Source organism: Phyllobates terribilis, unplaced genomic scaffold (assembly GCF_046119375.1).
Source record: "Phyllobates terribilis strain yellow unplaced genomic scaffold, ASM4611937v1 Scaffold_10__3_contigs__length_209671492, whole genome shotgun sequence".
Lineage (NCBI taxonomy): Eukaryota > Metazoa > Chordata > Amphibia > Anura > Dendrobatidae > Phyllobates > Phyllobates terribilis.
In genome coordinates, this window is record NW_027362770.1 from 17,533,301 (window position 1) to 17,548,966 (window position 15,666).

A 15,666-nucleotide genomic window follows, 5' to 3' on the forward strand; every position below is an offset into this window, starting at 1 on the left:
TCTGGACACGCTCCCGTGCCTTTACCTCATGCGTGAATCCAGGGTAGGGATGGCACACATGGAAAAGTAGTGGCAGCTAGAACGTACTGCGGGACAGCCACCGCCATCAGTTTTTTTAAACTATCCATCTTCACCAGCCAGAATGGCCAGAAATGCCATACCAGGGAGCTCTTTTGAGATGGCTTTGGTGTGCTGATTTCAGTGGCGTGGTGGGCAGTAGCAGCCGACGTATTGGCCAATTGCTGTGCCTTTGCATCCTGCTCCCTCTTTTGCTATGCTGCTAAGGCAGCGTGGTCACCTCCTCTTCCTCCAAACTGCTAATGTCACTAGGATGGCCTCCACTCCATGTGGGGTCTAGGACCTCATCATTCCATGCTTCATCTTCCACCCACTCCTCACCTGTTCTCCTTGCCGGTCTGCACACTGCAGACAGATGCTGCAGTTGGCAACCGTGTTTTGTTCTTCTCTGATATGTGCTGCGGTGGTCCACTGACCGTGTACACTAGCCCTCCCATGTGCTCATCCTCCAACCTAACAAGTCGTTGGGCATCAGTGCACTCAGTCTCTTCCACTTCTGGGTCAGGGCTAGGTGGATGGGCCAGTGGAGTCATCAAAAAGTAGAAGAGACTGCTGCATGACTTGGGGCTCAGACTGCTCAGCTGATTTGCAAGGGGATGAAGTGAAAGCTGGATGACCATGGTCCTCAGGTGCTAACTCTGCACTTTTTGCAGTGGACCCGGTGAGAAATAATGCAAAGGAACTGGAACCACACTCAGCTATCCAAGCTAACGCATTTTTAATATCTTGTGGCCTCACAATTCATGCAACAATACTCGGCCATACGAAAGGACACATAATTGCCTGTGTGCACCAGAGGAAGGTGTTGTATTTGGCACATAGCAGGCACAGACCGACCACGTCCTCTTCCTGCAGCTACTATACCACCAACACCATCAACAGCTACACTAGTACCAAAATGGCCACGGCTGTGTCCCCTTTTTGATGCTCTCCTAATTTTTTGGAAGTGTTTTTTCTGCACATTGCCCACAGAGAGATGGTGGAAGAGTAGATTTATTTTTTTGCCACACTACTCGTATAGACACAGCGGTACAGTAAAATTATTTGTTTGGCTTACAAATGGCAAAGAGACTGCTGCACAGTAGAATTATTTTTTATGTGCACTGCTCGTACACACATGGCAGCAGAGTATACACAGCATCTTTTTGGTACAGTACTCCCACTTATATGGGTGCACAGTACACACAGGCGGAGGTGCAGAGTACACACAGAGACTTTTTGGCACAGTACTTCCACAGATGGGATTGCAGTGTACACACAGGGCTTTTAGCACAGTACTCCCACAGACAGGGATGAAGAGTACACACAGAGGCTTATGGCAAAGTACACCCACAGGCGGGTCTGCAGAGTACACACAGCTGCTTTTGTCACCGTTCTCCCACTGAGACGTGCAGAGTACACACAGCGGCTTTTTTGCTGAGTGCGCTACCTAACACTGTTCCTCACTCCATCTGCATTCTGTCCCTAAACTTATACTTGGCATGGCTGTGATATCTCTGGAAGTGCCCACAGCCTAAATGCTTGTTGATTGGCTGAGCTGCACCCTTTCAACAAACTTTATTAGGCATCCAAACCTGAACAGTAAACAGGACATCCTATTAAAAACTGTACATCATGACATCACATCACAGGCCATGAACTTTGCGAGTGCATGTGCAGAACTTGCACTATGAAAGTAAATATAGTATACAGAGGCTGTGACATATTTCTGTCATTATTGTAACTTACATCAGATAATTGCTTCTTATTATGCACACAAAGCACATGTTCCTACCTAACATTTCTTAGTTTGCAATTTTTGGATAAGAATTTGAATTTTTTTAAAGAAAAAAAAAGTAGATTTATTTGTATGTGTCTGTTTTTCTCACCTGTTTTACTAATCCAATTTGACAACTGTACCACATCTATATTGAAAGAACACAAAAATTTGAGCTTGGTTTAAGTTAGTATACATGCAGGTACATAAACGCACATTCACATAAAAAAAAACCTACAAGCTTCAAAGTTTTTTTCTGATTTATGGCCATTGTGAATGAGCGTTTATGTGCTGCATTTATACCATTGTCAAGCCAGGAGTGGGAAAAACATAGTACAGCACAGAGGGAAAAGGAAAAGGGAGCCCAGACACTAGGGAAAGGCGGAAGTGGAGACCTCCTAGTCTGGTCTAGTGTCACCCTGTCTCCCCTAACGTCCCTATATTGCCTCCTCAGCAATTGCCGCAAGCATGCCTCGACCTACTCTCCATGGCGTATGGCTACGGCTAGGAGTGGAAGGAGATGAACACTAGTCAACCTCCACTAAACTCTATAGACAACAAGGGTGGACAAAACAGGGGAAATGGCTTAGCTTTAGATGAACTCCAAATAAGCACACGGCCTCAAGCTCCAGAGAGGACGAAGTACTGCTCCTGCTAAGCTTCACAAGTAGAAATGGAAAGAGCCGGCGACCCCCTCTCAGACACACCAGGTATATATACACCCAGGCCAGAGAGCTAATTAGCAAGAGAGAGGTAGCCGCTCAGTCCTAAAGACAGCCTCTTATCTAAGAAACTGTCTGCAATGCCAAGCGGAGAGATCTCCTGCAACCCACTGCAGGGCGACTGTCTGTCAACTCTGACACACCCGTGACAACCATGCATTTATTTATTTACAGCAGGGTTTATGTTCTTTTCGCTTCTTGTAGTTTTTTTTCTGATTTATGGCCATTGTGAATGTGCGTTTATGTGCTGCATGTATGCCAACTTAAACCAAGCTCAAATTTTGTGTTTAATTCTTTGTATTTTTGCATTTTGTGCAAGCCTGGAACCCTGGGTGTGGCCTCCCTTCCCAGAGCTGGATAATACATTTAAAGAACTTCCCTAGGCTGGTGTACGCAGTCCTTTGTCTGCCCTTATTAACGCACTGAGGTCAACTTTGACACATGGTAAGGTTTTTAATATTATACAGAGTAGGACTATCCCAAATGGGTTCACCTTGCTCTGGTGGGATAGCTTTTATACTATTTTTGATCAATAAACAGTGTTACCAAGTACCTTATGGTATTTAAATGCACTTTTTGCACTTCTTGTAGGTTTTTACCATGCTTATATTGCAGTCTGCTATCACACTTTGCTTTTTGTCCATGAACTTTCCTACCTAGCATTTTTATTATGTCTTTTTTTGCAAGTGTTGAATAATTGATGTTAAAAATAAAAAAGAATGTCAAAGTTAATGTTCTACAAAATGAATGGTAAAAGAAAAAGTAGTAATGACAGTAAAATTAAAAAAACACACAGCAAGGATAAGAATATGGAAGCCACTAGCAGTATAAATGCACAGATAGGAGCTATTCTACTGTCAGCATAGGGATAATTACAGTTATTCAAAAATTACCGAAGGCAAAACATATCCCTAACTAAAGACCATAAAATAACATTTTGATATTATTTTTCCAATTAATAATAAGGAATATTGCACTAATTAGTAAAACCTATATTAGGAGTAGTGTATCCTTCTTTTATCTTCTCAAACTGAACAAAAAAAAGTATTGAAAAGTGTTAGGCACTGTGAGTACCTTATGAATACAGTAAATTTAAGCAGTTCATGTCATATATCCATTAAACTATGTATTTCAGCATTCAATTTGGTCATTAAACTTAAAATTTACTTTATAATCTGATCAGGTACAGGCTTATTCTTAAACCGAGGTTGTTCCTCCAACACAGGTTGCACTGTAAAACATTGGATATCTGTTAAAAATCAGTTAAGGTAGAAAGATAAATTGGTCACTGAAAATGGACTCTGTCTTAATAAACATCACTCAAGATCAGACAGCAATCTGAGCAATATACCATGTTTAAAAGAATTTGATGTACAACAGTCAATGAGTAGTACATAATAAATATGAATTTCAATTAATTATGTATAAAGTCGTTATGTTAAATAGTAGTACACATCAATAGTGTAGCTACTAGGAGGCAGAGGGGGGCGGCCACCCTGGGCCCCGCACTCAGAGCGGCCCACTGGAGCTACCCTTAACTGTACTAGCATGTGCAAAATGATACCAAAAAAATCCAGGAAAAAACAAGCCCTCACACATTACAACTTTCAGGATATGGCCAAGTAAAAGCACTTTTTTTTTGTAATAAAGCATTTTTAGTGTGCAAAAACAACAACCTATAATTCTGGTATTGCTGTTATCTTGCAAGAATAAAGTTCTTTGATCCTTTAATACTGCTCTTTATTTATTCTGCCTCCCAAAAATCAGAAAAAGGTTTTATCCTGAGCTCTACATTGAACATTTATATTGGGGTTTCTGTCTAAATCTGCCCAAAATGTGATCCGGCTGGAATTCCTGCTGCAACTATAATGAGGAAAATGGAGTCACTTTGGAACCTGATTGGCCTTTTTTCTGGCGGTGTAGGTCTTTTCAAGCGTGTTTGTTCATTCCTTAGGTCAAGTTCAGACAGCAGTACTAAAACTCGGGCCAGTCATGTTCACAAACTGGCTCCATGAACAGCTCTATATGCTCGCCGACATAGTGGAAGAGTGTAGGAGCTACCTGCTGTTTATATGCATTTATCTGATTAGTGAATTAGATCAAATTAGTGCATGCTGCAAAATTGTCCTTGTTCACTGGTACATTGGCTATAATGGGTTTGTGTGCCCTCTGTGTGTGGCCTGAGGTGTTAAAGGGGTATTCCCATCTCCAAGATCTTATCCTTAAATGTAGTAGGCATAATAATAATATTAGCAAATACCTGCAATTAGAAATGTAGTATAGTTCTTCTGATTAGCTACATAGCTTTCCCCTGTGCAGGGCATTGCAATAGCTTAGGTATCCATAGCTACGACCACTTATACAGAGACAGGTAGCTGTTAGTGGTCATAACCATGGATACCTAACCTATTGCAAATTGGTTAAGGTCACTTGGAAAATCTTCCAAATCTTACATCACATGAGGGGAAGAACACATGCTGAAGCAAATTCACATTGCCGAAAGACCCCTTTTATTTTGAATTGACCCCTAAACATGATTTTTTAGGTATTTTTGTAGTTGCTATGGCAACCATATCAACCAGCATGCTGCCTGAATCTTTCCATAAAGATTATAGAAACGCTTCACAGAAATGGCTGTAGGCACTCCATTCTCCAACTATTTTCTATCTAAAGACTATAAAACACAGTAAAGATTTTGCTATGTGCAGCTACTGCTGCTTTTCTTTCCTTCAGAAGTATGGTGCAAACTCTGTGCTTATAATAGCCCCTCAAAAATTCTAGAATACGATTTGTTGTGCAAGCCACTGGGCACCTGGAGACACTGTAAATGAAATAGTGCAAGTGATCTAAATACAACAGTGATGGTGGATTTATTTGTTGGATGTGTTGTATTGTTCTCCACCCATATATAATGATGTACATGAACAATGTGTTTACTGTTACTATCTACTCAATTAGTCTTCATTCAAGGTTCATAAATCATATTGAAAATGAAATAAAGTTACTTCTAAATAAAGGGGTTGGCCATTACTTTACATGAAACAAAGTAAGATGTCTGCACCGCCTATAGAGCCAACCAATAGACCCCACCTGTTGTAGAGAGCACCCTGACCTATATTTAAGAACATATAGGTGCTAGCCTTAAAACAACCGTAATGCATAGCAAGAGGAGAAAAAACAAAGGCTGCACTCACTGTTCTTTAAAACTTTTTTCAGTCTTTATTTATTGTCTTCAATAAAAAACAGTGGAAAGCAGGGAATGCGGGGAGGAAGAGATGGACGACAGCTGTTTCAAACTGAATGGTGCTTCTGCGGGTCCAGGTCTATTTCATGTAAACTAATTCACATAGATGAGCTCATCACTAAATACTTTGCTTTGTCCCATCCTGTAACCTCTGGTCATATGATCTCTAGCTGAGAATCTGTAGCTTCCTCTGATGTCAGGTCAGATTCTCCCTCACTTCTGGCTCTGGGTTTGCAGAGCTTAGCGGGCAAGTGTAGGCAGAGCTTGGCACAGGTGGGCATGGCTGCATTCAGCAGAACTCACGGTTTCTGTGAATACCAGACACCTACTTAACCCCTTTACCTTCGAAGGTGGTTTACTGTCACGGGTGTGTCGCCACGAAGATCGTCACGATTACACAGCCTGACTTCTCGCAGCTGAGTTTTTGGTGCTTGGTGTTTTTCGGCAGGGAGGGTGTTAATTCTCTCTCTCTGTGCTAGACGAGGCCCAGCCTCGCCCAGCTGCAGTTAATTCTGCAGTATTGGGACTCCTTCAAATACCTGCCGTTCTGATAGGGTAGTTGTCGGTGAAAGCTTCTCATGCTGACTATCAGAGCGGTACGTGGTATTGTGGAGTTAGGAGCGAAGTGTACTCGGTGTGGTTTTTTCCCTTCCTCGCTTTATTCTTTATCCCCTTACCCGTTGGTGTTCCCTCCGTTGAAGTGGTGTAAGTTTTTGTATGTTAGGTGGTTTTTGGTTTGCCCCTTGTACTGTCTCGTTCGTCTTGTACTGTGTTTGGCATATACTGTCCTGTCCCCAATTGTTGTGATCGGGGTCCTTCTCAGGACTAGATTACTGAGGTTCAGGGATTCTCAGGAGGTAGGTTTACGCTGGCGGCCTGGACCTCTGTACCATCAACAGTACCTCCAGGTAGAGGGATTAGGCAGGGCCTCAGTGTAGGGTCAGCATAGGCTCCTGAACACCGAGACAGCATGACATTTGCACGTTAATGACCAGGCCAATTTTTACAATTCTGACCACTGTCATTTTATGAGGTAATTACTCTGGAACGCTTATCGGATCCCCCTGATTCTGAGATTGTTTTTTCGTGACATGTTGTACTTCATAATAGTGGCAAAATTTCTTCGATATGACTTGCGTTTATTTGTGAAAAATCTGAAATTTGGGAAAAATTTTGAAAATTTCACAATTTTCAAAATTTGAATTTTCATACCCGAGAGAGATCAGAGAGATTTGTCACACAAAATAGTTAATAAATAACATTTCCCACATGTCTACTTTACATCTGTACAATTTTGGAGTATAGTGAACATTTTGAACCCAGAGGTATGACACAGAATTTGATAACATTAGGTCATCATATTGAATAAGTTGTCATTAGTCTTGAGATCATGTGCTCACTACCTGAGTTTGCATTGGGTATTCGGATATGCACCAAGTATCGCGGGTGCTCGAGGGACATGCTCAAAGTCCCACCCTGCATGTTTCACGGTTGTTAGACACCCAAAAAAAAACATGCGTGTTTTTTTTGGCTGTATAACAGCCATGAAACATATGGGGTGGAGACTCGAGCATGTCACTTGAGCACTTGCGATACTCGGTGCATGCCCAAGCACCCGATGCAAACTCAAGTAGTGAGCAAGTAGCAAACACGTGGGCTCAACACTGGTTGCCATATTGTTGTCATTTTTTTTCTTCACTTTTGAAAAAATCCCAACCCCAACACAACCCTAACCTAATACAACCCTAGCACATCCCTAACGCTAGCACAACCCTATCCCTAGCACAACCCTATCCCTAGCACAACCCTATCCCTAGCACAACCCTATCCCTAGCACAACCCTATCCCTAGCACAACCCTATCCCTCGCACAACCCTAACACAACTCTAACCCTAGCACAACCCTAACTCTAGCACAACCCTAACTCTAGCACAACCCTAACTCTAGCACAACCCTAACTCTAGCACAACCCTAACCCTAGCACACAACTAACCCTAGGACAACCGAACCTCTAGCACAACCCTAAACCTAGAGTTTATTTTTTACGCCATTCCTTGTGCAGTTTAAGTGATTATACGATTTTATTCTTCGGGTCGATTACAGCGATACCAGATTTATATTGAGTTTTTATGATTGACAGCAGTCACACACTAAAAAAATCTTTTTTTATGCGCAATGCCATATTTTGAGAGCTATCATTTTTTCATATTTTTGCCAACAGAGTCATGTAAGGGATTGTTTTTTGCGGGACAAGTTGACGTTTTTCTTGGTACCATTTTTGGACATGTGACATTTTTTGATTGCTTTCTACAACCCCTGGCAAAAATTATGGAATCACCGTATTCGGAGAATGTTCATTCAGTTGTTTAATGTTGTTGAAAATAAGCAGATCACAGACATGGCACAAAGCTAAAGTCATTTCCAATGGCAACTTTACGGCTTTAAGAAACACTAAAAGAAATCATGAAAAAAAATGTGGTACTCAGTACGGGTAATTTTTTTCAGACCAAGCAGAGGGAAAAAATTATGGAATCACTCAATTCTGAGGAAAGAAATATGGAATCATGAAAAGCAAAAACACAAAAGAACACTCCAATACATCACTAGTATTTTGTTGCACCACCTCTGGCTTTAATAACAGCTTGCAGTCTCTGAGGCATGGACTTAATAAGTGACAAACAGTACTCTTCATCAATCTGGCTCCAACTTTCTCTGATTGCTGTTGCCAGATCATCTTTGCAGGTTGGAGACTTGTCATGGACCATTTTCTTCAACTTCCACCAAAGATTTTCAATTGGATTGAGATCCGGACTATTTGCAGGCCATGACATTGACCTTATGTTTCTTCTTTCAAGGAATGTTTTCACCGTTTTTGCTCTATATTGCAGGATGAATTATCATCTTGAAAAATGATGTCATCATCCCCAAACATCCTTTCAATTGATGGGATAAAAAAACTGTCCAAAATATCAATGTAAACTTTGGCATTTATTGAAAATGTAATGACAGCCATCACCCCAGTGCCTTAACCTGACATGCAGCCCCATATCACCAATGACTGTGGAAATTTGCATGTTCTCTTCATGCAGTCATCTTTATAAATCTCATTGGAATGGCACCAAACAAAAGTTTCAGCATCATCACCTTGCCCAATGCAGATTCGCGATTCATCACTGAATATGACTTTCATCCAGTCCTCCACAGTCCACCATTGCTTTTCCTTAGCCCATTGTAACCTTGTTTTTTTCTGTTTAGGTGTTACTGATGGCTTTTGTTTAACTTTTCTGTATGTAAATCCCATTTCTTTTAGGCGGTTTCTTACAGTTCGGTCACAGACATTGACTCCAGTTTCCTCCCATTCGTTCCTCATTTGTTTTGTAGTGCATTTCCTGTTTTGGAGACATATTGTTTTAAATTTACGGTCTAGACACTTTGATGTCTTCACTGGTCTACCAGTATGTTTGCGTTTGCCTTTAACAACCTTCCCATGTTGTTTGTATTTGGTCCAGATTTTAGACACAGCTGACTGTGAACAACCAACATCTTTTGCAACATTGCGTGATGATTTACCTTCTTTTTAGAGTTTGATAATCCTCACCTTTGTTTTAATTGACATCTCTCCTGTTGAAGCCATGATTCATGTCAGTCCACTTGGTGCAACAGCTCTCCAAGGTGTGACTCCTTGTTAGATGCAGACTAACGAGCAGATCTAATTTGATGCAGGTGTTAGTTTTGGAAATGAAAATTTACAGGGAGATTCCATAATTTTTTCCTCAGAATTGAGTGATTCCATAATTTTTTCTCTCTGCTTGGTCTGAAAAAAATTACCCTTACTGAGTACCACATTTTTTTCTTGATTTCTTTTAGTGTTTCTTAAAGCCATAAAGTTGCCACTTGAAATGACTTTAGTTTTGTGCTATGTCTGTGATCTGCTTTTTTTCAACAACATTAGACAACTGAATGAACATCCTCCGAGCCCGGTGATTCCATAATTTTTGCCAGAGGTTGTATTCCGATTTTTGGGAGGCAGAATAAACAAATGCCAACAATTCAGGAATAGTTTTTTTTTATGCAGTTCTGCGTGTGCTAAAATTGATAAGCCAGCTTTATTATTTGGGTCAGTACATTTACAGCGGTACCACATTTATATCTTTTTTTATGTTTTGGCGCTTTTACACAATAAAAACTATTTTACAGAAAAATTTATTTGTTTTGCATCACTCTATTCTGAGAGCTATAACTTTTTTATTTTTTGGCTGATGGAGCTGTATGGCGGTTTGCTTTTTGTGGGACAAGATGACGTTTTCAGCGGTACCATTTTTATTTACATTCGTCTTTTTGATCGCATTTTATTCCATTTTTTGTTTGGAGGTATGATGATAAAGCATCGTTTTTTGCTTCGTTTTTTATTTTATTTTTTACCGTGTTCACTAAGGGGTTAACTAGTGGGACAGTTTTATAGGTCAGGTCATTAACTCGTTATTGACACGGAGATACAAAATATGTGTACTTTTATTGTTTTTTTGTTTTCATTATAATATTTATTTATGGGTACAGTATATTTTTATTTTTTGGGGATTATTTTTTCATTTTTTTTAAATATTTGTACAAATTTTTTTTTTTTCACTTTCTGAGACTTTTTTTTTAACTTTTACACTTTGTCCCACTAGGGACCTTTCATTTTTTGCAGGCTGATTGCTTGCAGAGCATAAGAATGAAGCATGTCAGCCCCTGCACACACAAGTTAGGTAGATTGTGTACTGAGCACAATCTACCTATCTTGCTGATGCCTGGTGACCCGGCAACTATCCGGACCCGGCATACACAGTGCGGAAAACCGGATAGAAGGTAAGAGGCATGCTCTTACCGGTGCCTACACCGGAAATTCTGCGATTGACTTAGATTGCAGCATTTCGGGGTTATTGTGCCAGGAGCACTGCGGCACCACTCCTGGCACATAGTAAAACAATCAGCTGACACTCGGTGACCATCACGCCCGCACAGCGGCTGTGGGTGCGCAATCGCCAGGGTGTAATAATACGTATCTGGTCCAATAGGCCCTGGGCGCTGATACGTATTATTACGCCCCACGTCAAAAAGGGGTTAAAGGCAATGTTGTACACCAGACACCTATTGCATTACACCGCACACCTCGCTATATACGAGGGTCAGTCAATAAGTAATGCCTCCTATTTTTTTTCTCCTTTTAATTGGCAAGAAATTCAAATGCAATTACATAGGTTGAAAACCACAACATTAACGATTAATTTGTCACTTTTCAATATAATCTCCATTCTTTTCCACAGTCTTGGTCCACCGTTTAACAAGGGCATGTATTCCAGCATGGTAAAAAGCATTCTTGGGACCCACCGTGCACAAACTTTTCAGTATCCCAGTTGTCCAATAATTTTCATCACATTGCCTTTACTGAGACAGATAATGCCACACAATTCATCTGCAGTCACCCGGCGGTCACCACGAATGATGTCATTGACTCGCTGAATGTTGCTTGGAGTCACTGCGGTTACTGGCCTCCCACTCCGCATTTTGTCAGCCAATGGTGATGGCCCTTCAGCTGTGTTACAGCGACGAACCCATCGTCTAACAGTACTGACATCCACTGTTGCATCACCGTACACATTTTTCAGTCTCTCATGAATTCGAATGAGTGTTTCAACTTCTGCATGCAAGAATTCAATCACAGAACATTGTCTAATACGAACATCAATGTCAGCCATTTTGCAAACGGATACAGTCCTGCCACCTGTTGGTGCAGGAAGTTGCAATTGCTGTGGATTGGAGAAGAAGGTTTGAGGAATTGTGCCAAATTTGAATATTTAACATAACTACCTTATTTAAGGAAAAAAAAATAGGAGGCATTACTTATTGACTGACCCTCGTACAATGTCTATAGACAGTGAGGTGTTTATCTCAAAAGGTGGAATATGGGACTGCTCTAGTCCAGCAATGATAAGTTCCTGATAAAGCACAAGCTTGATAAAAGAGGCATGCCTGAAATCTAAAGCCCCCGTCTCACATAGCGAGATCGCTAGCGAGATCGCTGCTGTGTCACGGTTTTGGTGACGCAACAGCGACCTCACCAGCGATGTCGCTATGTGTGACACTTTGCAACGATCAGGCCCCTGCTGTGAGGTAGCTGATCGCTGCAAAGTGTCCTGGACCATTTTTTGCTCGTTGCTCTCCCGCTGGTCAGCAAACATCGCTGTGTGTGACCAGCGGGAGCAGCGATCAGGCTGGTAGCCATGATAAACATCGGGTTACTAGGGGCACACGCGCACCTAGTAACCTGTTGTTTATCATGGTTACGAGCCTGCTAAAGTGAGCGGTAACCTCCCGCTCACTGTAGCAGAGTGGTAACCATGATAAACAATGGGTTACTAGGAGCGCGTGTGCCCCTAGTAACCCGATGTTTACCATGGTTACCAGCCTGCTCCTGCTTCAGCAGGCTCGTAACCAGGAGCAGGACATCGTGGAAAGATTCTTTCCACGATGTCGCTGCTCCCCTGATCGTTGGTGAGCCTGCCTGTTTGACAGCTCACCAGCGACCACATAGCGATGCAGCAACGATCCCTGACAGGTCGTATCGTTGTCGGGATCGTTGCAGCGTCGCTAAGTGTGACGGGGCTTTAAGTTTTAACACCTAGAGCATTGTCTCTTCAGATTACATAGCAAAAAGCTGACGGCAGATTCCCATCTTAGCATTTATAGAAAAACTAGTAATTGAGTCAAGGTTGTGGACAACCTATTTATGTACAGTGGCATGTAAAAGTTTGAGCACTCCTGGTCAGAATGACTGCTATAGCAAGTTGAAGATGAATAGATCTCTAAAAGACCTAAAGTTAAAGATGACACAGTTCATTTGTATTTTTGTCAAAAAAAAATATTGTAATTTTTTAAATTTTAAAAATTACCAAAAGGAAAATGGGCAATGCAAAAGTTTGGGCTGCCTTGGAGATTTTTGTGGTCTCATAACTTTGACCAAGGTTTCAGATCTTAATTAGGCTGTTAGGGTTTTGCTTGTTCACTATCATCATTAGGAAAGGCAGGGTGATGCATATTTCTCAGCTTTATAAAAACCCAGCCTCCTCTAACCTTGTGCCAAAATACAGCAGCCATTGGTTCTTTTCAGCAGCTGCCTAGCACTCTGAAAAATGAAAATGGTGGAGGCCCACAAAGCAGGAGAAGTCTATAAGATAGCAAAGTGTTTTCAAGTTGCCCTTTCCTCAGTTCAAAATGAAATTAAGAAATGTCAGTTAACAGGATCAGTGGAGGTCAAGATAAGTACTGGAAGACCAAGCATAATTTCAGTGAGAGCTGCTCACTGCTATAGAGTAGAGATGAGCGAACATGTTTGAAAAACAATCGCCAATATTAAATTCGGCATGAACATTGCACATTCAGATTCGTAATAAGTAGTGTTGAGCCACCCCCGTAGTGTTCGAGTTCGGTTCGGTTCGTCGAACACCCGTGTGTTCGCCGAACTGTTCGTCGAACTGTTCGTCGAACACCTTCGAACACCGTTAAAACCAATGGCAGGCAAACAAAAACACATAGAAACACATAGAAAACACCTTCAAAGGTGTCCAAAAGCTGACAAACTGCTCAGAAGACACAACTAACACATGGAAAAGTGACAAGTACATATAGTCATGCGAAAAGAAAAGAGGTGGAGGAGTAAAAGGAGGGGGAGACACAGATATAGGCATGTCATGCTCTTCTAAAATCCAAAAAGTGAGAAGCCGACACGGCCAGTCCGCTCCTGCCCGTGCCACCTCCGTGTCGCCGGGTTTGTGCCAGAGCCGCGGTGAACCCTGACGGCCAGCCCCCCTCTCCCAATACTGGTGCCTGTCCGCTGGTGGGTCGAGCGAGCCCCCCTGTGGTGGAGGCAGCTCTAAGCTTTTTAATTTAAATTGTCTCTCTAATTTGAATGAATACACTTTAAATCCATTTACAAGGATCTATTGGAGGGCAAGTCTCATGCCAGCAGCCGCGGTAATTCCAGCTCCAGTAGCGTCCACTAAAGCTGCTGCAGTTAAAAAGCTTTTATAAGGATCGAGCTCGGCTGTCCACCGCAAGGCATCCTACTGCCAGTCCCAGCCCCTATGCCTTGGGGTGCCTCCTGATGCTCTTCACTAAGTATCCCATGGTCCCGAAGCATTTCCTTTGAAAAAATTAAGTGTCTAAACTACAGGTGGTGCAGCTTGCTTAACAGCCGGGATAATCCGCTCACTAGCAGACACTGCTACTAGGCACAAAGTATTTCCTGGGCTAGATGCAGTTAAAAATTTGTAATTAGATACTCTCGTTGGATGCTGAGAAAGCATTCCATAGAGTCTCCTGGCACGCCATATATGATTCTCTTAAAAAGCTTGGGGTAGGGGTCTAGGGGACCCTTTTATAGCCAAAATCACGGCCCTGTATCGCAATACGTCACCTAGGCTGAAGATAAATGGAACTGTAGCACCCTGAGGGCTCATGCCAGCAGCCGCGGTAATTCCAGCTCCAGTAGCGTCCACTAAAGCTGCTGCAGTTAAAAAGCTTTTATAAGGATCGAGCTCGGCTGTCCACCGCAAGGCATCCTACTGCCAGTCCCAGCCCCTATGCCTTGGGGTGCCTCCTGATGCTCTTCACTAAGTATCCCATGGTCCCGAAGCATTTCCTTTGAAAAAATTAAGTGTCTAAACTACAGGTGGTGCAGCTTGCTTAACAGCCGGGATAATCCGCTCACTAGCAGACACTGCTACTAGGCACAAAGTATTTCCTGGGCTAGATGCAGTTAAAAATTTGTAATTAGATACTCTCGTTGGATGCTGAGAAAGCATTCCATAGAGTCTCCTGGCACGCCATATATGATTCTCTTAAAAAGCTTGGGGTAGGGGTCTAGGGGACCCTTTTATAGCCAAAATCACGGCCCTGTATCGCAATACGTCACCTAGGCTGAAGATAAATGGAACTGTAGCACCCTGAGGGCTCGGTTGCTACAGACGTATTGCACCTCACCCAGACGTGTGATATCTCACTCTCAGGTAAGGATGGAGTGTGGATCAGGACCCGACACCTGCATGCATTACACCACATTGCCGTGGGGCAGGGCGACCAATATGCCCCTGAGATGGGCACGACAGTCCCTGTCCCTGGCTGGAGTGGGGGGAGGGAACACTGAGGAAGGGGAACCCTGTAGTGCAGGAGCAGGGAGGAAGCAGTTCCTGGGTGCATTGAGAAGGGAGTAAAAAGGTGGGCACCATCTTAGTTCAGTGCAGAGAAGTCTGAGCAGAAGTGGCAGGGAGCAGGGGCTCTGCATGAGCTCTGCTCCGGAGGCGGGCCTAGTAACAGAGGCCCAGGCCTGGAAGAGGGAGAAGGAAGGAAGAGGAGCGGAGAAGGCTCCAGGAATGAGGAATGAAGGGATCCCAGGGGTGCGGACGGGCGAGTCGCCACCGCATGCCCGAATCCACCTGCGTGGAGGGGTCAGGCCAAAGGGGGAGACCGGTCCCCGAACTAGTGGAGGCAGGAAACGACCCTCAGCTAGAAACCGGAGGCTCTGACATTTTATGTGGCGCAGCCCCTCGCTACACCCGCTAGGAAGGCACCACATAGGGTCAGGGAAACTGGCGCCAAGTTTACCAAGAGGAGGCCCGAGGCAGCCGGACAGAAGTGTTGGTAAGAAAGGCCAGACAAAGGACACACAAAGGGGGTCCTGTGAAGTGCTCCAAAGTTATCTGGGAGTTGTCTGAGCCCCTCACCTGGTGAGCACAGTACGACGTGGGCAGCCGTTACCTGCAGACGTGGTCTGGATAATAAGAACTGTGAGTAAAGGCCCTGAACTGCATCACTGACTCCGTGTCGTT

The 15,666-nt window shown here is 43.0% G+C and overlaps 1 protein-coding gene across 5 annotated transcripts in view; it reads right to left on the bottom strand.

The window, feature by feature from the left end:
- Nucleotides 1-15,666, bottom strand: part of DOCK2 (dedicator of cytokinesis 2) — a 1,661,574-nt gene that overhangs the window by 373,750 nt on the left and 1,272,158 nt on the right. For all 5 annotated transcript variants that reach the window (XM_073649510.1, XM_073649507.1, XM_073649509.1 and 2 more), the window contains one exon: nucleotides 3,724-3,805. In XM_073649510.1, coding sequence (XP_073505611.1) covers nucleotides 3,724-3,805 — 82 coding nt within the window. The remainder of the gene's footprint in view (nucleotides 1-3,723; nucleotides 3,806-15,666) is intronic.